Genomic DNA, 23698 nt, shown 5'->3' with positions numbered 1-23698 from the left:
ATAACTTTTTATAACTATTTAAGACTTAAAACATTTCCATGACTCTTCCAGGCTTGCAATTGCTAGATTTTTCAAGTATGTGGGAACCCTGCTGTGATACATTTAACCTGGCCAGAACTTACGTTTCAGCATCTGGACTGATGTTTAGAAGTTTGCTTAGAGCCACACACAAGCGCTCATGGAGGTCATGATTTAACCTAGCCTCAACTTTGATCCTCTCAACATTTCTCTCCAACAGGTCCAGAATCAGTGGCCGCATGTGTCGAGCGATGAAGAGTGTGTATTCCTTTTCCAATAAGAGCTGAGCAAGACAATCCAATACATGCTGCCTGTCCTGCTGAGTCCACTTCTACAGGAGGAGAAAAAAAATTGTACCTTCAGTGTAAGAGGCTCTAATACTCAAGATGTATGCAAAAATGAATGAGTGTTGTTTCTGTATCTGTTAAATAAACGAAATAACCCGGCGACTTATTACTTATTACTGCGACAGCATGTTTTAATATTAGAAAACAAAATAACGCATAATGCACAAAACAAAGAAATCGCCAAATACACATGTATGCAAAATACTAATATTTTAGGGACATATTTTCAATTCTTTCAATACTTTTATAAACAACATGCCACATGTCAGGTACAGAAACGTGGGATGTACGGCGTGACACTCGTGTCGTGCTAGTCATGTCTGAAACCGATACAACCTCTTCTAACGGTTCTAATAAGTGCTCAGATCATACGAAGCGCATCAGTCTCACCTGTTTTGTGAGATACTTGCTGAGTTCGTTATGACTTTTATCGATATGTCTTGAGATTGCACTAAGAGATGTCAGGCTCAAATCCAGATTTTCCATTCTTTCATTTGTCGTGAACACAGGGATTTCCAGCGATGCCTCTGTGGCTGGTAATGATTTCAATAATCCAAATATTTTACGTGATGGGAACCGCAAGACTCATCACACCCTGACCTGACCAGATCGTATCACAACACAGAAAGCACGTTCCCGTCAGTGTTAAAATCCCTGTCCACATGTGAGTAAATGAAGATCACATCCGGGTCATTTGATCGAACGTGTGTTGCTGAGCTCGCGCCCCCTGTGCTAGACACTTGTTTGTCAATTTTGTCATAAGGGTTTTTAAAGATCTATTTAAATATAAATAACGTGATTTCATATGAGAAAAAGGGCATTTTTACTCAGTTATGTGTAACCTTTTTGGTCACATTTTGAGACCCAAAGAAAATTGCCTTTGAGTTCATTATTTAATGTTTGAAGCGTGCAACGACAGCTCTTTATAATATACATTTGTTGCAGTGTGTATTAATATTTAGTTTGTATAGTTTACAATTTACAAACCATCACTGACTTTGTAAAAATAATTTAATGATGGATTATTTGGTACATTTCAATGGGTTTACAAATAAAATATAAATAAAATGTTTCGGTTTATTACAACACTGCTACGCTAATACGATTCAAATAAAATTAATAATCATTCAATATCCTTTCATTTTCCCGTTAAACCCCCGGAACAAATGACATTTCTTTTAGAAGAGTAGAGACCGCGGGAAAATGATGTCACTTCCTGTTTTGCGAAGCTGTAAGGATGGCGCGGGGCTGATGGAAATATGCTTCAAGACATTTTTAAATAATTGTCTACAGCCAAATTGAAAATTGCTGCTTGTTTGTAGATGAGATTGTACATACGTCAGAGTGTTGAAATCGGAACCTGAGCTTCTCTCTGCACTGTTTGGGTCATCTTACAGTTGGATATCTGTCTGTTGTCGCTAGCCGACCACCATACATGCAGGTAACATTATTGTGATCAATATACTTCACTTTATTGCATTTCACGTTGGACCAGTAAAACAGTAAGATGTTCTATTGCTCTATTAAATGCTTAAGATTTATTTGTAAGTCCGTGATCCTAAAGTTGCGTTTATGGTTCGTTTAAGAATTATTGTATTATGTGATGTGCTGCTTTTCCTGCTCAATAGTAACTTAAGTTGATTATTTTGTTCTGTAGTATCATGTAATAAAAGGTTTTCAGTGATATGTTTATTCAGTATTTATTTGACAGGAAGTGGGGTAACGTTAGATGCACTGACACATGCCCGTTATTGGTTTTGTTTTGAAGAAGTTTTGCTTTTTATAAAGCTGAAAAATGGAGGATCGCTTAATGGATGAACTCTATGGGGATCTTGATAACCATCCCTACGGTAAGACTGTTTCTGTATTGATGTCTACTGTCTTGGTTATTTTACTGAAGTTGTACTGCACATTTTTGTACTTGTCACCAAAATACTCGAAGAAAATGCTTTTTTGGTGCAAAATAACATTGTGGTAAATTTATAAATGCACTGTGCTTCTTTAGATTTTTGTTAACATGCAATTTATTGTATTCCTGATAAGATTATGATTATTGCAGATAATTAAAAAGAACTTTCTTTAAAATATTTAGTTAGCATAAACATTTTTGCAATGCTGTAATTGTAAATCAACCATATGTAGATACCTGGCAAGAGAAATAGAGGAGGGATTTTTTTACATTAAAGAAAACGTTTAAACACAAAAGGATTTAGGCATTTTGTCAGGTTTAGAACTGTAACACTTTCTAATGTGCAAATGTAACATACATATGTTAATCTGCTGCAAATGCTGGAATTGTTGACTATAAGTGTTTGACATGACAGCTATGTGTCGACATGATGAAGAAGACTCAGTGGACATATACTGTGGACTAGAGAGTAGCCCTAAGGGTGATAAGAATAAACGTGAGTTTTATTAACTTGTAACGCATATGTATTTAAGCCGGTAAATTTCAAATACATTATTTTCCACATATACCTTTAATCATGTATTAGTTACAGTTAGTTGCTGTGTGTTTTTTAGGTAAAGTCAATCATTTTCTTTCCCCGCGGACAATTGAATCAATGGATATGTATGAGGAACTCATCAGGGAAGAACAAGAAGAGAAGGAGGCAACCTACAATGAGGTTTGTAGCTTGAATTTTTGTATTTGTAAGAGATGATGTACAGTCAGTTGATTGTTATCATCAAATAAACACAAACAGGGTGATTAGGATTGAGCTTTTGTGTCATTCTGTTATTAATATTGCTGCTGTTTTTGAAGGACTGTGTTTTTGCTACCCTTGAAGAGTTTATTTTAATGCTTTATATGATAGTTTGTAAATAAGAAATTTTATTTATTTTAAATATGTGTTTATTTGTTACATAATTTAGCTCATTTATTTATGTGAGCAATACTTTCAGTTTTGAGCTATTTTAACCGTGTTTAAATCCAAAACTTTCTTTCAAAATCAATGCAAAAAATAATTCTGAAGTCAAAGGATTAATACAGCTAATACAGTAAAAGATGACCAAAAACTGACATATTTTCTTTTTGTGACTTATTACAGTTAAAGCAAAAATTTGAAGATGCACAGCTACAGGTTAAGGAGCTAATCTCAAAGTTACAGCTACTGCAGACAAAGGTTTGTTTTATTTCTAACGATTTCTCTGTCATATATGGCTTTTTTGTAGTTATTTTCATGAAGTATGTTTTTAGATTACAATTGTCCTGAAGTTTTATTTTATTTCTTCAAGAATTCAAGTTTGAACAATGAAAACACGCTCCTGAAGAAGAACATTTGTTCCCTCATCAAGACTGCTAGAATGGAAATTGTACGTAAGGATGAAGAGATTAGCAGACTGAGCAATAGGTAAATCTCCAGCTCTGGTACTTATGTCAGCAATAAAATTGGTTTAGTTTGGATTTCATGGTATTGTGTAAAAAAATTCTTGACCTTTTTTTGTGTGCTCATTGCAGGTCAGGTCGTGGATGTTATGGTCAAATTTTTCATCAGTCTCCAATGGAAATGGGTCAAGTGAACACGAGGCACACTTTGAACAATACATCACATTTTGTTTTAGAACGTAGAGATTCCAGACAAGACAGAGCTACAAATGAAGTGAACAAGCCCAAGGGCAGAAACACTGTGTTGGATAAAGCAACAGCTTCAGCTTTAGCACCACAACCTTTTGTGGTGCTCCAAAGGTGCCCTAGAAATGATCTTGAAAATCCTCTAAATCGTCAGAACAAAAACTCTGCTGGTAGATCTGACAGTGAAACTATTCTGCCAAAGCAAGAGCATGGACGTGTCGATCATAACAAAACATCAGATGGTGCAAAACATCCAACCACGTCCAAAGTTGTAGATGCCTCAAATACTCGAAAACCACATAACGCTGAATCGACAGTTCCCAGTACAACTTCTGACAGCCTCGGTAGCTTAGAGGACAACAAGAACTGTCCCTCTAGACAGGTAGACATACTGGAAAAGTCTCAGACAAACACTAGCCGTGACAAAAAATGCAACTTGCTGGACAAGGATACAACTCAAAAAGGCCAGAAAAAAGTGGAAAGCAACTCAGGCAAATCTGGAAGAATTGAAGGAGAGCTTATAAAAGACAGCTCTGTGTCTAGTGAAACCACAAATCATCCGCCTGAAGTTCCTGTCATTCTCAAAAGTTCAGGGAGATCTAAAAGCCCTTCCACCCAGTCCCACAAAGCTTTGTCATCTGACGGCTCTTCCCAGTCTTCCAAAAGTTCACTTCAGACAGCTGCAGATATGGAGACACAGAATCAAGAGCATATTCAAGATACGGGCAGACCCAGCAAAGAAACAAGACAATCCGGCTGGAGAAGAACAATTACTTCTTTGGTGGATGAGGCTACTCATTCCCATAACAACAAAATGGAGAAACGAGATTCAAGTGGCCAACAAAGGAAGGAGGAGAAAAGGCAAGCGACATCTTCCAGTGTAGAAGGAAGGAGCAACAGAACAGAGAGACACAGAGAGCATGAAAAGAGACCAAAGGAGAGTGGCAGGACTAAAAGAGATGAGAGTCATAGCAGAGATAGAGAAAGAAAAAGCAACAGGTCAGAGGGTAGCAAAGAGCATGAGCGGAGAAGTGCAAAGGAGGCAGATAAGAATGAAGAAAATAAGAAGTGTAGAGAAGGAAGATCAAAGAAACAAGCTGATACCTTGGACACCAGGCATTCTTCTTCTCCCAAATGTGATTCTCAAGAAAAGGATGTCTGTAAGGGACAAGCATCAAGTAGAATTAATGAGTCTTTGTTAAACAGCAAAAGGTCACACGGCCATGATAGCTCTAGAAAGAAAGTTTTTTGTAGTCCTGACAAGAAAGCAAGTTCTGAAAAGTATTGTGCTAGAGAAAAGGTTATGCACAAGGACAGAGAAAGAAAGAGAGACAGTGGTTGTGAGGAGCATACGGTACAGAAAGATGGAAAATCAAAAAATGCAGTTCATAACAAAGATCAGAAGGATTCCTTGCATAAAAAGGACAGGGTCATCAGAGAAGGTCAACAATGTAAGGATGATCAGAACAAACACCTTAAAACTATCCATACAAAGTCACCATCAACTGTAGCTATCAGTAGCAATTCCAGCAAAACAAAAGAGGATAATAGTCCAGACCAAAAACTGAGTTTCATGGAAACGTTGAACCTCACTTTATCCCCTCTTAAAAAGCAAAGATCATCCTCTGATCTTAAGAAGCATGTTGGAGCAACAGCTGAAGATGCCTCTGCTGACAATGGTAGAATATCTGAACTCTCTGGAGAGGAAATTCTTGTAATCGATAATTTACAGAACAGCCAGCAAAGTGTTGAGGAGATAAATGAAGTCTCTGAGCCCACAACTATAATTAAACAACATGACCGAACCAGTTCCTCCAAACTCTTCATGGTTGTTACCTCTGAAAAATCCTCCGCAGAAGAAACCAATATGGAGGTACAGGAACAGCAGGTCGTTGATAATCAAGAGGCTGTGGATGAAGTGCCACCCATTGATCCAGTTCCAGTGAAGAAAACAGACAAGACATTAGACATCAATGTTTTGGATAAAGATTCATCAAAATTAAATACTGCAAAACTCACTCAAAACAGGATCAGTCAGGGCTGCACGAAAGACTCCACTGGAACCATAGATAATCCTGTTGTTTCTAATAGTTTGTCCACTGAAATGTTACAGAAATTGACAGTATCAGATAGTACTCCTTATTCAATAGTTAATTGTCAGAAACAGAATTTTATCACCACTGTATCTGAGGAAACTTCTTTGATGGGAATCCAGAGCGTTCCTTTGCCTAACTCTCAGGATTCACTGCCTGCACAGAATAGGATTTGTCAAGAGAATGTGTCCTCCTCTGACAGAGCGTGTAATCATTCCTCTGAGGTTATTGAAGGTTCTGTCACCATGGAGGTGTCCTCCAGCACAAAATCCGTAGACCTTGATGAACAAATCACAGTTATTTGTTATGCTGCAGAAATGAGTACTTCTAAACAGGACAATGAGAGATCAAGCCATACACCTAAAAATCTAAAACCTGTTGAAATGTTCCAGACATCTGACAATCTGAAAATGACTGAGAAATCCCATCAAAGCTCAGCTGCAAGCATTACTGTAAGAGAGGAGACAACATCTTCCACGCAGGCTAGTTTCTCAGAGCCAGATTCCACAGAGAAGGATGAGCAGAACATAAAATCATCTAGTTCTGATGTGTTGTGCCACGATGAAGACTCCATGATGCTTACACTTAGGAACATCAAAGTCATTCCAGAGGCCATTAGCCCTCTCACAAGTCCAGTCCGTCAGGTGAAGAGAGTCCAGCCTCATTGTGCTGATAAGCAACCGCATGTCAAGAGTCTTAGCAAAGGTAAGAGTGTGTTTCTGTGGTCATTATGAGTGTTTAATATTGTAATTTTGTATGGGCTGGATTCCAAGACACATTTTTGGACACATTGAAACTTTGTGTTTTTTTAAATGCATATACATTGTACTAATGTTAATTTGTTTGTTTCCATTAAAGACCTCTCCACGGCAAGTGATAAAGTGAACATGGACATGAACAAAGAGAACAAGTCGCCAGACTCTTCTGTCACAACTGTCCCCCAAATGGGGACTGTAGATGCCCTTTCAGTTAGTGGAACTGAAGAAGAAGAGCTGGAGGACGGTGAGATAGTGAGTGAGAGTGAGGAAGAGGGACCTCTGTTTATTCAGACTCCACCAAGAGAACAGGACAAGTCAACCTCAGGATCTCTTTCAAGTCCAAAGCTATCTTCTGTTGGCAAAAGAGCATCCCAAGAGAAATCTTGCGCCCCTGTGAAATATTCAAATCCTAAGAGCTCAGTGACTCCTCCTTCTAGTACCAGTCCCACCTCAAATAAGAGACGCTTTAAAACAGTCAGCCTGCCATTGGTAGCAGCAGTCCTTACTTTAGATGAATTTATGGACAGACTGGCAAATATTCGAGTTAAGTTGAGGAGGAAGTATATGAAGCTTCACAAAAATGTCACCTCAACTGCCTTCTGCTGCATAGTGGATATGTCTCAGGCTTCTTTTACAGAATTTGTCAATGCAGTTGACTTGGATAAGTTGTGCCATCAGGGTAATAACATGAAAGGTAAACTTAATAAGATTATAACTTCTATCATGAGCAAGGTCACCAAGAATGGCATTGTCAACCGTATCTTTGATCAGAAAGCTGGAGATCTCAAGCTGAAATTGTGGACGTTTGTGGACGGGCAGTTTGACTTCTTGTTCAAGGAACTGAAAGCAGCGCTCAGAAATAGCTTTGAGCCATCGGTGAATGCACGCTCAACTGAAGATAAAAATGCAACTCTTAAAGGAAAAGAGGTTGTGGAAAAAGATCATGAAACATCTGTTCACAGGGCTAAGAAAGCCAAAGTTGACACAGGAAACTGTAGCAAAGAGACACCTCCAATTAAGTTGCCCCCTCCTAGGGGCCTTGGTAGCAGGGGTAAAAATATAAAAGCTGTTATGCAGGAAGATGATGAGCCGACAAACATGAAGACGTCACAACAACTTCCTACATCATCGTCTGTAAAGTCTGTCCTCAAAATGTCTGTCCTGGAAAGCACCTCTGGATTTGAGAATAAAATCTCACCCTGTGTCCGCAGTCTCTCCAATAATGGGTTAACACATGACAAGTCGGATTTTGACATTCTCACGGAGCAACAAGCATCAAGTTTAACCTATAACTTGGTCTCTGATTGTCAAATGGGAGAGATATTTAAATGTTTGTTGCAAGGGTCTGATTTGCTTGAACCCGGTCTTCCAGTAGGGGACAGTCAATGCTGGCCAGTCAGCACCCCCCGAAAGGAAGATGTTCCAGGGGATAGTTTGATTGGGATTATGACCCCTAACAAGACAACTCCATCTAAATTCAGTGCATCCTGGTCTTCCATTTCCCCTTACAAGTTTTCTTCTAATAGCAAAATGCTCGTAGACCCAGCAATTCTCGATGAGAGCTGCTTGTTAGAAGTTCCCTCTAGTTCCAAACCATCCCGGCTTCCTACACAATCAACTGTAACCTCTCAGCGAACTTTCTCTATCCTGGCTGAAGATCTAGCTGTGTCCCTTACCATTCCTTCACCTCTGAAGTCGGAAAGTCACTTGAGTTTCTTGCACCCTGGAACCGGACAGCCACTGTCTGCCCCAAATAGTATTATGAGTGCCCATTATAGCGAAGATGCTCTCGATGGAGAAGATCCCACAGAGCAGGACATCCACCTTTCTCTTGACACGGACAACTCCAGCTGTGGGTCGAGTCCTGACAGAAAATGGGAGGACTCTGATCCGACCGGTTTCCAGTTTAAACCCAATTTACCAATGCAGGCTGTGGTAATGGAGAAGTCAAATGATCATTTCATTGTACGAATAAGACACACATCTACCAGCCCAACGGAAAGTGGTCAGAATGAAGAGAAAATGGAGCCTGTGTTAACTGCAGAGCAACAACCCGCTTTAAACCCAAACCATTGTCCATGCCACAAAGACTTGGACCATACACATGAAGAGACAGTGGATGAAATCCTAGAAATGTCACTTGAGTCATGTCACATTTCGGATAAACCAATAGATGCTCATCCATCAAGCCAAAAATCTCCATCTGAAGATGTTTGTGACAGCAAAGCTAAGCAGGTTTCCAGTGATGCTCTTCTTGAGGTTAGTTCAGCAGAGGTCAAGACAACAGAAGAAAGGGTGTCAAGAAAACGTAAGAAACATCACTCAGAGCCAACAGCAAAGCGCACCAAAACAGACAAATCTCAAGATAAACATCGCAAGGCAAGGCATAAAAGAATGTCGAAATCCCCCAAAGACTCAAGCCCAAAAGGTGCAGTATCCCCAGTGTCCTCTAGCAGCCTTTCTGCAAAGAATGTCATCAAGAAGAAAGGGGAAGTGGTCGCGACTTGGACCAGGTGAGTCAACTGAAATATCCTGTTTTGTTATGAGCATAACTTGTTATAGTAGTTATTTAAAGGTCATTTTTTCACAGGGATGAAGACCGGGACATTCTTGTTGAGCTAAAAATGAAGGGTGCTTCACCAAAGACATTTGCAGCTTTATCAAAACGGTTAAAAAAGTCAACAGAACAGGTATGCTTTTGTATTGTGAATCCTCATAAATGACTTCAATTTAAAAACGTGGTCATGAACTAATAATTGTTGTGATTTGACAGATCGAGGAGAGATTCACTCAATTGTTGAAGCTGTTCAAGAAGAAAGAAAAAATGGAGAACTAATTTAACAAGACAAGTTTGAAGTGTCAAAAGTCAACAGACATTCTTTCTGATACTGAACTCTTGACTTCTAAGGTGGAAATGTGTTAGAAAATGTGTTTTTTGACATGTTTGAGAAAGCACTTACACTTGCGACTCACAAAAGATCTGCAGTAAATGGTCTTTTAGCTGATCGTCTCTTTTCTTTGATGAACATTTGGTGTAAGCAGATACAGAATTGATCCTACATTTTGGAGCGTTTATATAATAAATAGAGAAATATTTTCAGTGTTAAACTCACTTTCGACTGTAACTCCTCTGAATGTGTTAAAGATATAAACCAATATCAAAGTTGGTTAAAAACATATACTGTTTTAATTGCATAAACCCTGTACAATACTAACCAGTCACTTGTTAAATTTTGGTAAAGTAAGCAAAATATAGCTGTTGCTGTTTTGTTGATGCAGGCACTTTTTTAAATGGAAATATGAACATTTTTGTATTACAAGTTGACTTTTGAGAAGTTAATAAGGCCTTGTTTTTAGATCTACCTCGGCAGAATGCAAATCTTTTTTAAACTTATGCTTCTATGCTAACAGGCCTCATAATTAGTTTTTATCACATGGCCCTGAAAGTAGACAGAGGAAAAAGCTATTAGTAGTGCCATTTTATTCTAATTTGAATCTTTGTTCTGTCAGTCACCCTAAGAAGTTTGGTTTTATAACATTAGTAACTTCAGAGTTACATGTTCTTTTCTTATAACGGCTTATAGGATTTTCCCTTGTATATATGTGTACATTTTTTCAGAGACAGAAATCTAGTTATGGGAACTTTTCTTTAAGAATTATATTTTGTTTGAAAATAAAATGTGTAAAATTTGAAGTTCTAAAAAATCTTGCAATGTTTCAAAAATAAAGCCTATTTATTTACGTTTTATGTTTAGTTGTATTTTCTTTACTCAGAGTAACAATGTAAATTAAGGTCACTTGTTTTGGACATGTTCCCATCACACAGGGACTGCTATTAATGTAACGATTTCTGGAATAATTTACAATTTACTGACATTACTGTGTGGTCTTGACAGCAGGCAAAAGTTAGATATTTAGGTCACAGTCTGTGGCAGCTGTTAACCTTACATCACCCCTAATCCAGCAGGACAGTTTTAATTTACAGATGTGCTGTCTATATCCGGCTATAAGTTTACATTGCTCTCAACTTTAAAAATGATGAAAACAGTCCATCAAGCATTTAACTATGAAATAGGACGTGACTCAATGATCATTGTCTGGCGTAGACATAATGGCATACCAGCCTATTAGTACTTTTCAAATACTTTGTAGTACACTGCACTATAAGCAATATGCAAAAATATGTATTTTAAACAAACGAGGAAATGGACACTAAAAAGGCGTTAAAAAACCTTTGATATTACTTCCAGGGCTATTGAAAGTCAAGCTGAATTGCATTTTAGAATAGGGTTTTTCACACATTGTACTTCGTTTTATACTGAACATGCATAACAATGACAAACTGCGCACAGTATACTATACTGCAGAAATAGTAAACATACTGCTGTATGTTAGTATGTTTTCTGGACATAGGCAGTGTTTTAATTGCATTTGCATATGTTAGCATAGCATTAAGATGTTGTAGGTTGTGTCTTTAAATTAACAAAATCATTTTTTTATCTATCACACAGGTTATGGGTGTTTGAAATGGTTGCTAACATGCTGACTTGCCCTCAACAGTTGTGATGTAAGTCATTCCCCTCCGGGTTCTGTCCAGCCCACGGATCGATAGCAGTGTTGTATGAGTTCAGTGAACAGATAAACTGGATTTCATTCACCGCGGAAGATAGAAGTTATACAGTAATTACTCCCATGTGAATGAAAGGATACTTGCATATTAAAATTATTTTGATGATGTGTTGGTCTTGAAAGTACTCTGTGTGTAACACTAAAATGTGAGTTTTTGTTTTATATACATTATTTATTGTTTTATATTCATTATTTTATACATTGGGTTTTATATACATTATCTACTTTTTTTCTTTTTATATACATTATTTTGTTTCAAATAAGAAAACAAATGAATACAAGTTTAATATAACTCTTCCAGTTTCAGGCCATGTGAAAATGGGTGATTGGAACTTGCTGGGGAGCATCTTGGAGGAGGTTCACATACACTCCACCATCGTGGGAAAAATCTGGCTCACAATCCTCTTCATCTTCCGCATGCTTGTGCTTGGAGTCGCTGCGGAAGATGTCTGGGACGACGAGCAGAGCGAATTTGTGTGCAACACAGAGCAACCTGGTTGCAAGAACGTCTGCTATGACCAGGCGTTTCCCATCTCCCTCATCCGCTACTGGGTCCTACAGATCATCTTCGTCTCTTCGCCGTCTTTGGTTTACATGGGACACGCACTTTACCGACTCCGAGCTCTGGAGAAGGAACGGCACAAGAAGAAAGCTCAACTAAAGATGGAGCTGGAGGAAACAGAGGCTGTTTTAGACGAACATAAAAGGATTGAGAAGGAACTTAAAAAGCATGAAGAGCAGAAGAAAGTGAGGAAGGCTCCTTTGAGGGGTTCCTTACTGCGGACGTACGTGTTGCATATCTTGACCAGGTCGGTGGTGGAGGTTGGATTCATAGTGGGGCAGTACATGCTGTATGGTATCGGACTGGCCCCGTTGTACACGTGCGAGCGCGACCCCTGTCCCAACAGTGTGGATTGCTTCGTCTCGAGACCGACGGAGAAGAACATTTTTATGATTTTCATGTTGGTCATTGGAGGAGTATCTCTGTTCCTCAATCTCCTGGAGATATTCCATCTTGGCGTCAAAAAGATCAAGCAGAGTATCTATGGATCTAAGTACAACGGACAAGACGACAGCATTTGTAGATCAAAGAAGAACTCTATGGTCCAACAGGTGTGTGTCCTTACCAATTGCTCGCCACAAAAACTTGCGCACTTGACACTTCCCGTGTCTTTCGCAAATGTGCCAGACGGACAGGTGGAAACTTTGCCTCACTACATGCCATTGACTGGTAATCTTTCTAACCAGAGAGTGCCAAACAATGACCCTAATGGACATGATCAGCACCCCAGACAGAACCGACTTCCAAGCCAGCCTGAATTTCAAGCTCTCCATCAGCTCGGGTCCACAGAATGCCGATCCACCTTGGATAACCGTCTACAGTCCTGCAGCAGTGAGGAGTCTGGACCCAAAGGCTTTGGGCAGCCAAAACATCTGAGTCAGCAGCCCAGAGCTTCACTAAGGGCCAGTCATATAGAGATACCTGCCGCCTTAAGGAACGCCCTGCGGAAACAAGAGTCGGGTCAGCCAGTGTAAAGACTTCAGCGAGGAGAGCGATTCCTCAGAGAGTGGAAACTTCCCCACTGGCAGAAAAGCCAGCTTTATGTCCCGGGAGCTTTCAGAGAGTTCATCGGATAGTCCAAGTTCCAAGAACGGATCAGATGCAGAAGCCAGCCGTCTAGCTCAGGGTGAGAGTCCCGCTATGACACCACCACCAGCCAGCGGTCGAAGAATGTCAATGGTGAGTACAGCAATACAAATGACCTTAAAATTCAAATTTGATACATATTCTGTTTCAAACTTCTCTTTCAAACACAATATTCTCTTACAAACACGTTTTAATAATGTTTAGTGTCTTAACACATACTGTACTATTTGGATTATTACGCATGTTTTGTTAAGCAGGCCTTATAAAGTTATTATATTATATTATATATAAATATATGCTAGACACTAGATTTTGATCTGTTTAATAATGATGCATACAGTAAACATACATTTTGATTTTTCAGAGCATGATTCTGGAACTCTCTTCGATCATGAAGAAGTGACAATCAGAAGATCTTCAACTGAAGAATCAACTATCTGCTCAGTGGATATAGCAATGAGGCTGTTACTGCTGTTTATTCTCCTGGATTTGTTTTTATTGACGAAATCCAAAATTATTGAAAGAATATTATGGTTTTATAATAACAATGACAACTTGTTTTATCTAGCTTATCCTTAATACATCCTTCAAAAACATAGATTTTCAACATAACTCTTAATGGTGCCTCCAACATTCCCTCATTATAAACCGTAAAATCAACAGGACCTAAAATAAAATTTGAATTTGATGTGTGGGAAGTTTTGCACTTTAAAATACGAAAGCTCAAAAGCATATTGTTGTTGTATATCTATTGTATACAGTATACTGTATATGAGAATTTACTTTTTGTGCTTATGACTGTTTTAAACGTATACTTTAAAAGGAGTGATACTTAAGACGGGATCAATTTAAATCAGTTAATCTTTAAGGACTTTTTGACATATTTGTAGCAAACTTACTAAAACGGTTATAATGGAGGGTATAAAATCTTTGCAATATTAATTATCATCAGAAATCTGATTACTCTTCCTCAAACTGTAATACTTTTAAATATACTTTATAAAAACCTGATGTGAAAAATATATACTTTGTTTTATTGTTTTCATAAATTGTTCTTTGAGAAACATTTACCACAATGATGCACTATTCTCCCATCTGGTGGTGAACTACAAAATTTAATCAGAAATTAAATCACTAACAAATTGTACAGCAGTTGCTTATGTTGGCATAGGCTATTATGCGATTGTTGTGCGTTGATGTCTTTTGTTATCGAATTGTCAATCAAACTGAGTTTTGCCTAAGCTTTTGTTGGTGGAAACAACTCATAGAACAATTGATTGACTTCAGTAAATTGTCTGACCTTGGCCTGATTAGCATATCCATCAATATCAGCTAAGTTTAGACATCACTGGATACAGTAGGGCTTCCCCTTTCCCAATTATACAATGTATAATAGTAGATCTGAGGGCATCTATAGAGGTAGTATAAGTATGCTTACACAATACAATAAATTATATTATTATGCACACTGTAAAAAAAATAAGGTAAACACTTCAGTATAGGGGGCAATTCTCACTATTAACTAGTTGTTATTAGCATTCCTATTATTGGCATATTGACTGTTTATTAGTACTTATAAAGCACATGTTCTGCATGACCATACTCTACATCCCTAATCCTACCCAATACCTAAACCTAACAACTAGCTATACTAACTATTAATAAGCAACAAATTGAGAGTTTATTTGGGAAAAAGTCGTAGTTAATGGTTTGTTAATAGCGAGAAATTGCCCCCTATACTGAAGTCTGACCAAAAATAATTAAACAAAATTTTACTGTTTTTTTTTGTGCACATTTTTCATGAATGATGTATTGTATTACAGAATTGAACTATTTTGTACAGTTTTTTCACATATTTTTGAAATTAGGTAAAAAAAAGTCAACTCACAGAAAAGGACTGCACATTTTCAAGAAAAACATGTAAAAACATTTTACGTGAAAAACTGTTATTTTACTGGCCCCCCCAGCTGCCGGGAAATTACGTTATTTTTACGGGATAAAGGTGGAGTTGAAAAGAAATAGCGTAAAAAGAAAACTCTTACATGAAAATCATCCTGAATAGATAATTCAACAATGACATCAGCCACGAGACAATGTACATGATATGTTTCTTTATTTCATAAACAGAAATGGTGTCTAGACAAAATCTGTCATTTATATAACACTAGCCAATTGAAATGCATGAAAATGAGTTCTGCACAATAACGTATGTACAATGGTTTTTAAGTCATTAAATTCATTAGGGTCACGTAGCAATTCAAAATGAAAAAAAAGTAAAAACTCTTAGTACAGAATGAGCAAAGAAACAGCTACCTCAAATCGACAATATTAACACAAAACAGTCTTCTAGAAAAAAAAACTGAGAAAAGAGTCAGAATAAGAGAAAGAGAGAGAAAAACAACTTCTGTGACTACAAGCCAAAGAGCTATTCCATTAAAAATGATGCACCAAAATCTACCAATACAATAATCCATATAATCTGTGTAAAAAGCATGTAGAAAAAACACCTGATGCAGTTTGCTGATACAGTCATTGACCAGTTATGAGAGGTATGAAGGATTTCACAGGTAGATAAGTGAGAGAGAAAGAGAGAGAGAGAGAGCTCTGCTAGCCGAATATGGGGGCTCACTGCCCCTGCATACACACTTCACTTGAATGTGAATTATGGCCTCTGTCAGTTCTAAGGCAAAGTCGGAGGTGCACTTTGTATTTGTGGTACACTGGAACATCGCCGTCAGGTGAAAAGACAACTCGAGGAAAGGAGCATAGTTATCAAACTGACGTTTTTGTCTTTTAAAAACGTACAAAACAAACAGACAATATTAAACCTAGCCATTCATATTAGCCTCACAATTTCTATGTATACATGGCAAAATTCTCATAAAAACGTGACACTATTTTTGTAAACATTTTGCCTTTTCGATTCTCTGTTTTGATGAGCCTATGTGATCGGAATACCAAATGTTTTATAAAGTTAAGCAAATTGTGAGAAAGGCAAGTTTTTTTGTCCTTGTCAAAAGAGCAACCTTTGGAACGCCAGTGTTAATGTTTCAGAAAAGCAGCACAAACGAACGAAACAAACAAAACAATGTTAAATGTTTAGGGTGTTTACTGTTACAGTATCGACACTCAATACTAAATAACATTTCTGCAGCTTAAAATATACTTCTAATATGCGTTTGCTTTTAGCTGACTGCAAACTGCAGATTGAGAGCTTAAGAGAGCAGCCAAATTACAACCAAAAATCAACTGCTGGATATTTTTGGAGATATTTCGATAGCCCTTGTTGGGTTTTTCATCCAAAACAATTGTGCAAATCTACTTATTCGTCCTCATCAATTCTTATTAGCTTAGAAACTATAAAAATTCATATGCTCAACACCCGGCTTTAAGAACCGAATGACACAAAAATGCAAGACACAAAAAATACGAAAATGATTCAACAGATCTGAAAAGCAAGTCATTACAAAAAATGTTGGCACGCACCCTGAGACAAGATACAAGAGCAACCGCGAGTCTGATACGAAAATAAAACCTCTGTAAAACAACCAAAACTAGCAGGAGTGTTGTCGAGAGGAGAGCTAATAAGCTTATTTAACCTGTGAGGCTTTCTGGGTGACCGGGTTGAACCCTTGAAGCCACTGCGGAGGCAAACATCATGCAGGTTTTAGTAGCAGAGGCTAACAGAGGTCAGAATACCACCAAATCCATCGTCCACATCTGCATCCAAATGTCAGCCTGAACGCCAGGCTCTTAAGGCCGAGTGTGCAAGCATGAGGAATCAGCCTTATCACGTACAACGCCACAAATCCATTGTTAGCTGAGGAACGCAAGTAGCTATAAACACCAAACGCAGATTTTTTTGGAGAATCTCAGGAAGATGCTGGATGCTTGTTGTTGTAGCTTTGATGAAGGTGGGACCTTTCATCCAGAAATACATTTTAGAAGGTGGACATAGATTCTCAAGTGAACAACAGTGTGCTTTTCAAGAGGAAGTTCATGCTTTCCACGTTTCCACAATTATTTGTTATGTATACAATAAGAAATCATAATAATAAAAAAAACATTATAGGGATGATTTGCATATGTCTGCACAAATGTCCACTTGGACCCATAAATCTTTAGTTCTAGTCTTGTACCTGATTACAATTTAGAAATGGCAAATACTGTTTAAATTTCAACAAAATAGAGAGAAAGAGAGAGAAAGAACAGATCTACAATGAAAACAACAGCACGACTATCCATCACAACACCTCTAGATTCTACATCCCTAGGAGTATGGTGTGTGTGTGTGTGTGTGTGTGTGTGTGCGCATGTGCCTTGCATAATGTATGTATGTCTGAGAACTTTAAACGCATCTCTCAAATCAGACTCAAGCACACACACATGTAACTTTAGGGGTCAAAGTTTGTTCAAATGAAAAACAATGGCATTAGTTCATGGAAATTCCATTTTTGCTTACTAAAACCACAGTGAACATCTATTGTGGGATTGAAACCATTTTTCCTCGAGGACTATATTTCGAAACAAATGATTTCTAAACAAACTATATAAAATATACAGGCAGCATGCAATCCGATTAGTATGGATTTACTCATCTAACAAATGTACAATAAGGGGAAATACAGGACAACTTTAAAGAATGGGTTCATTCCATCCAATTGTCAGATCAGATTTTTTTACACCGATCACTTTTTTGTGTCTTCCGTAAATATATGATTTAAAGTCACCATGAAGCGGAAGTTGCGATTGACTTCTTTTCCGTATCGTGACGTATATCCGAGTGAAAATCCGAGTGAAACAGCTTCTGAAATTAGAAAAAATTTAGGGTGGGGCTTTATTTTGGCCTTCCCTTTTTGACTGGTTTGTTGTAAGTTGGGCCTGCAGGGGAGGGCTAAAAATGCCTGGCCATTGGACAGTCAGTATAGTCCTACCTCTTTATTGTTGCTTACATCATGTGGTGAAGAGTTGTTGTTGAGAGGGGGAGAAGAGCTTAATGTTTTTGATTAAAGCTTACAAGTGCAAATGAATAAAAAAATAATGGTGTGCACAGATAAATCATTTATAATAATCACTGCAAAGCTGTGTAAAACACTTAGAATTTTCCTGTTTGATTTCATGGTGACTTTAAACACTCTCTCCTACTTCAACATCGAATGGTTTTCAATTAACCTGTGAAATTTCAGAAAAAAAGTTCATTATAAGATGCTGTTAATACAACAAAAATGTATTAAATATTCTGTCTGGAGGGACACTTTTAAGTGTCTGTGTTAAGTGCTCTGATTTCAGACTTTTAAGGGTACTGAAACACAAACTGACCCTTTTGGAAGTGCTAAACGGTCAAAGAGTGCTGAGAAAAAGAGCAAAGGGAGCCAAAGCGACTTCCTTTCACTGAACACATCATCACTTCCTCTTCCTGTCAGAGTGGTTTACCTCATAAAATCACGGTACGTGGCCCAAAACTGAAAGGGTGTCGGTTTGTGATGATGTTTGTTTTTTAAATAACACTGAAACTGTTCAGAGAGGCGTCTGTGAGCGCACCAGCCCGTACACTGCATTTGTAAATACTGCTAAAAAATCGTTTCCTCAGAAAGCGCAACAAGCTGGGACTCTTTCACATTTATAGAAGAATAGCTCACTGGGGGAAGTGAGGTCACTACGCACACGAAACCATCCACGCCATTTACATCCATATGACATGCAAGGGGCTCTGCGCCACACTGGTGGGGCGGGGGGTTTGTACGAGAACGCTTCTGTGTGTTAGCATGTGTGTGCGTGCATGCGTGTGGATGCATGGGATGCTAGTTTCCTGAGTTTAAGCGCACCCATTGTCATGGGGAATTCGTTTCAGACAGGAAACAGCAAAGATTTCCCCTTCGTGACAAAAGGTGCTTGATCAAACCCCAGAGAACGACGAAAAAAAAAAAACACAAACAAAAACCCATCTAAATTTCTACCTGTACAATATTACCGAGACCGTCTGACATGCTCCATAGTATTTACAATATGCTTTCTGCCAAACAAGCACTTTAGTACATCATCCTCAAATAGTACAGTATTGCTGATGCAAAAGCTTTGAATCATTCTTTACTCGTCCCTCAGTCTGGCGTACTTTCTTTCAGTGCTGTGGAAGGCAAAGTAGGAATGTTTCGAGATACCACCGTCTGTACAAGTTAAGTGTTGCGGTATACAGACACTACAAACGTATGATGCAGAAGACATTTTTGCATATGGACATACAGTCTAGCTGCGGTAGAAAAAGAATCTGTATTATTTTTTTCATGAGTTATACTGAACATTCAGAATATTTCCTGAGTTTGAGTTGACTGTGGCGACGGCCACAAATAGAGAGAAAGAGAGAAGGGTTGAGAGGTAGAGGAACAGTGGAGGAAGGGGTGAGGTGGGGCAGAAAAGAGACAGAGAGAGAGAGAGAGAGAGAGAGAGAGAGCGCAAAACGCTGCTGCTAGGTCCATAGTGGTCTGAATTTGAGATGTGGTCAGGGCCCATCCCATTTGAATGGACTGTTATAGGAAACAGACAGTGTTCCACTGTCTTGGAAAGGTGTAGCACCATCTTGAAGTTCTGTGAGAAGGTCTCAGACACTCTGCCATGGCTGAATGAGGGAGAACCTGGAGAACAGTATTGCTGCTGTTAAGACAACTGTAGTGTCAACCTTTGTTTAAAAAAAAGACAATAAAAAGACATAAATATAAAAAAATAAAATAAAATAAAATAAAAAAACACTGGCAGAGGCTGGCCAACTCCACAGCCCTCGAGTTTTGAGGGTTTGTCAGAAGACATCTAAATTAAATAATAATAAAAAAATAATTAAACGAACAAATAAACACATAAACCACCGTCATTAACAGTCCTTTCTGGGCTGTTCGTCGGTTGTACACTTTTCTGTCATTTCCTGACAGAAGTCTACTGTCACCGTCTGATTGGATTGTTCCAGGGAGAGCCCCGCCTCTTGCTCCTCCCTATCGTTGCCTACGTTTTTCGGCCCGTTTCCGGTCTTCCACTTGGCCGATCTTGGTTGCCCGTCTGTTGCGCGGGCTGATTTGCGTAAGCTCGGTTCAGGAGTGGAGCAAACAGTGAGGTCGATGCTGCTGGTGGGCGGGGCCTGGCTGCCGGGGTTGACTGAGGCCGCGTTGCCTGGACGCAGAATGGGGCAGTAGTGATGGACCTGTTCTGGACTCAGCTGCACGTCTCGACACACCTCCTCTGACAGACACGAGAAATTCTCCCATAACTCTCCCATACACGCCTTGAGCTGGTTACGCTCCGTCAAGAGCTTATCCTTCTCGCACACCTGTGATGTAGCACACAGAAATACATTTTAATTTTGCGTGAATTGACACAACCCTTCGAAATCAAACCCTAACTTTATCGAGTAAATACAACTAAAGCAAAAAAATACAATCATACAGTGTTTTACACAGAGTTATGTAGGTCAAAGTGCTTCGATAATATTTTAAGACACACCTCCTGACTTCATAAATTCATTCATAAAATGACTTAATTTCCGCTGTGTTTTAATATAGCTGTCAGACTTGAATGATGACAGAATAAGAGGAGCATGAGGAGAAAAAGAGGAGCCACAGAATCTCTCAAATATCATCAAAGCACGCGCTGTCAGGATTCTCTCGCTCCCACCACTAAACACATCAAAGACAGTTGGCTCCGCCTCCAACATAGGAAACAGCCCGGGATTGGTTCTGTGATTGACAGGTACCGGCGTTGCTATGACAACGTGACAGAGATGGGGTCTCCTGTTGCTTTTGATAACCGATAACAGCCTGAATGTGACTTAAGAAGTTAAAGATATTTGGACAAGGGAGATGTGTTGGTGTCTTACCAGTTTGCGAATTTCACACTCTAGGTTGAGGATGCAATCAAGCTTTCTCTTGCGACAGCGCTGGGCTGCGATGCGGTTCTTGCTGCGCCTGCGCACGTCGTGGATGAACTCCAGCTGCTCGGAGGACAGCTTGTGCATTTTCACCATCATTTGGAAATCGTTGCGTGGAAGATTCGTGATTTGATCGACGGGGAAAGGAAGCTTGACCTGTGAAGACAGACAGGAGATGTTATTCTGTGACGTATTTGTACAGTCAAGTAGCTGGTAAACTATTTTATTTTGTCTAAGGTAATTTATTGAATACTTAACCAATCTTAACTAAATTGCCTTACATAAAGTCTGTACATTTTAACCCGCCCCATTTGTGTGAATGTTTGGACAAGTTAGCACAGCCTCAAACTCACGCAGAGCAGTTTTGACAATGCCACAGTATTTATATATATTTTGTATTTTTGTTGTTGTTAGTCAGTTTACAATTGTGTAATAACCACCGAACTTGCGATGTATTTCTTCACCACTAGAGGGTGGCAGAATACAGTTCGTCGCAAGACAAACGGACTTCCCACGAGCGCTAACAACACGGGGTCTAACATTTACCAGCATAATTTATTAACAAAGAGGTCAAAAGAAACAGAGAAAGTGAGACTGAGACGAAAGGGTAGAGAAAGAAAAAAAAGGGTCTCTAACAGAAAATAAACCAGCAGTAGTAAAAGGAATCAGCACAGCAGGATCGGTCTATTTTCCTCTGTAACATTCCTGTCAGGTGTTAACCAGAGGGCATGAGTATGCAAATCTGTTAATCAGCAAAGCTGTCAGTGCATCCCGAGCATAGGCACACTCAGCAGAGTAGAAAAAATAATCTTGAATGCATTTGATTTCCACTGTGTTTGACAATATTTAAAGGATCATTTTTCTTGAGAGAGAGAGAGAGAGAGACAGAGAGAGAGAGAAGATTCAGCTGAAGTGGGATTCAATCCTCTGCAGGTGAACCAATCAGGGGTTTCTTTTATGTTCCTTTGTCTACTACCTGCTAGGTAGAACCCTTGTAGTGTTCTCTGATCTCCTTTGTTCCTTTTATCTAAAGAATCAAGTGTGTTGCTTAACATTCTAAACACAGACACAATGTACACAAAGCAACAACATTCAATACAAAAATTACACAATTATAGAACTTCTTTATCATTGTATTTGTTTATGTTTTTCACATGTGATTAAAATATCAAAACTATTAGTAACACTTTACAATAAGGTTGTATTTGTTAACATTAGTTAATGCATTTGTTAATGGAGTGGCTCAGAGACGACATATTTTTGTAGGCTAAACCGGAAGTAAGTGCCACACTGGTTCCCTCGACTGAAAGCCAATGCATTTTTCCCATAGATTTTTGGAAGATCGCAAAAAATAAGACCTGTGACCTTTACAGATAAACACAATATTTGCTATTTTTGAAGCCTAAATACAATCGCCAGAAGTAAAAAGCTAACACGAGGCTATAAACAGACTACAGTATGGTCGCTCGATATAAACGTCACCACCACCAATCCTCCGACGACTTTCTTAAACTTTATTAAAAACATGTTCCCTGGCAAGTAATTACTCCATGAATGAATCCCCTACAAAGATTTTAGACATTTGTGCCCATGTTGCATTATTTGTGAGATTTATATGCGCGATGTAGTCGAAGTCTCTTTTAGCAACTTGTTATCAACCACCGTTTTAAAGACACAATAAAGGTTTAAAAAAAATATAAAACATTTATGTCATAGATTAAAACGTGAAAATATTTCGAGGTTTTGTTAGCTACAGACCTTATTTCAGGCGATTTACCAAAAACCCATAGATTTTGGAACCGGAAGTCTTAAAATGCTAATCGCTTCCGGGGTTTGCGGACAAAAATACGTCATCTCTGCGGTACTCAATATAGTCTAACAATGAACAATACTTCAACAGCATTTATTAATTATAGTTCATGCTCATTACAGCATTTACTAATGCATTTTTAAAATCAAAAGTTTTATTAGTTAATTAGTTAATGCTAACCGAATAACTATATTGACGTGAGAACATGAATAACTATATTCACGTGAGAATGGCTTATGCTTTTTTACTTTGATCTTTATTGCATGCATCTTGAATGTATACAAGTGGCATTAATGTGTGAGGAAACCCGTTTACTGTCTACAGTATTGGCCTACTTTAGAACTCACATGAGGTTAGTGCTGTGACGCTGTAAACCATGCAGCAGTGCGGTTCATGTGAAGTGGACCGCTCTGTATGGTAACTCCGTTTGGGATTCACAGAAGATGAAAGTGTAAATCTGGCCCAGTCTTGCACAGCAGCAGCAGGGTACCCGGAGCGCTGGCAGGTGGGCCCGTTCCGTCTCCATGGCACCATTAATAAATCATGGACAGACCTTTTCATACTCGCGCTTCTAAGTCGATACTGAGAATTGCCACACACACTTAATGTGATGTCATAATTATCAGACTGATGCTGGAATCCAAAGAGAAAAACGCCTTATAACACGGTTAAACTGTCCACTATGACCTTCTCAGATTTCCCTCCTCCTCGTCTTTGGTTTATCAGTTGTAGGTGTATGTGTGGTAGTGGAAGTGGAAGAATGTCTATATATGAATATATATATATATATATATAGTGTCTTACAGAGAAAACAAGTTTTAAGAACACAGGAAAGATGACAATGTGCACACCCACGGCACTTATTCAGCAGTGTTCCTGATTCTCTCTCTCTCTCTCTCTCTCTCTCTCTCT

At 38.7% G+C, this 23698-nt stretch overlaps 4 protein-coding genes across 9 annotated transcripts in view; 2 read left to right on the top strand and 2 right to left on the bottom strand.

Annotated features, from left to right (window-relative positions):
- mdn1 (midasin AAA ATPase 1) overlaps nt 1–1023 on the bottom strand; it is a 43951-nt gene extending 42928 nt beyond the window's left edge. For both annotated transcript variants that reach the window (XM_057352372.1, XM_057352373.1), the window contains exons 1-2: nt 756–1023; nt 123–349 (exon numbers count right to left, since the gene is read on the bottom strand). In XM_057352372.1, the coding sequence (XP_057208355.1) occupies nt 123–349; nt 756–851 (323 nt within the window). In that variant the 5' untranslated portion in view covers nt 852–1023. The remainder of the gene's footprint in view (nt 1–122; nt 350–755) is intronic.
- Nucleotides 1024–1595: 572 nt separating this feature from the next.
- Nucleotides 1596–10516, top strand: casp8ap2 (caspase 8 associated protein 2). 3 transcript variants are annotated; one of them, XM_057353699.1, is made up of 10 exons: nt 1596–1806; nt 2137–2215; nt 2690–2770; nt 2889–2992; nt 3416–3490; nt 3603–3718; nt 3826–6737; nt 6891–9303; nt 9381–9480; nt 9564–10516. In XM_057353699.1, exons 2-10 carry the CDS (start codon nt 2161–2163, stop codon nt 9624–9626), a joined length of 5919 nt encoding a protein of 1972 aa, XP_057209682.1. In that variant the 5' UTR covers nt 1596–1806; nt 2137–2160; the 3' UTR covers nt 9627–10516. The 3 variants fall into 3 exon arrangements, with proteins under 3 accessions (XP_057209682.1, XP_057209680.1, XP_057209681.1); XM_057353697.1 differs by having other exon boundaries at nt 2134–2215; XM_057353698.1 differs by having other exon boundaries at nt 2077–2215.
- Nucleotides 10517–11737: 1221 nt separating this feature from the next.
- On the top strand, nt 11738–13470 carry gja10b (gap junction protein alpha 10 b). Its single transcript, XM_057352974.1, is given in 3 exon segments — nt 11738–12928; nt 12930–13160; nt 13432–13470. Coding segments are annotated over 3 exon segments (1461 nt in total).
- Nucleotides 13471–15169: 1699 nt separating this feature from the next.
- bach2b (BTB and CNC homology 1, basic leucine zipper transcription factor 2b) overlaps nt 15170–23698 on the bottom strand; it is an 86571-nt gene continuing 78042 nt past the window's right edge. For all 3 annotated transcript variants that reach the window (XM_057352655.1, XM_057352653.1, XM_057352654.1), the window contains exons 4-5: nt 20926–21132; nt 15170–20379 (exon numbers count right to left, since the gene is read on the bottom strand). In XM_057352655.1, the coding sequence (XP_057208638.1) occupies nt 19930–20379; nt 20926–21132 (657 nt within the window). In that variant the 3' untranslated portion in view covers nt 15170–19929. The remainder of the gene's footprint in view (nt 20380–20925; nt 21133–23698) is intronic.

This window comes from Triplophysa rosa, linkage group LG15 (genome assembly GCF_024868665.1).
Source record: "Triplophysa rosa linkage group LG15, Trosa_1v2, whole genome shotgun sequence".
NCBI lineage: Eukaryota > Metazoa > Chordata > Actinopteri > Cypriniformes > Nemacheilidae > Triplophysa > Triplophysa rosa.
Note: the sequence above shows the minus strand (reverse complement) of the source record. Positions and strands in the feature narration are given on the sequence as shown.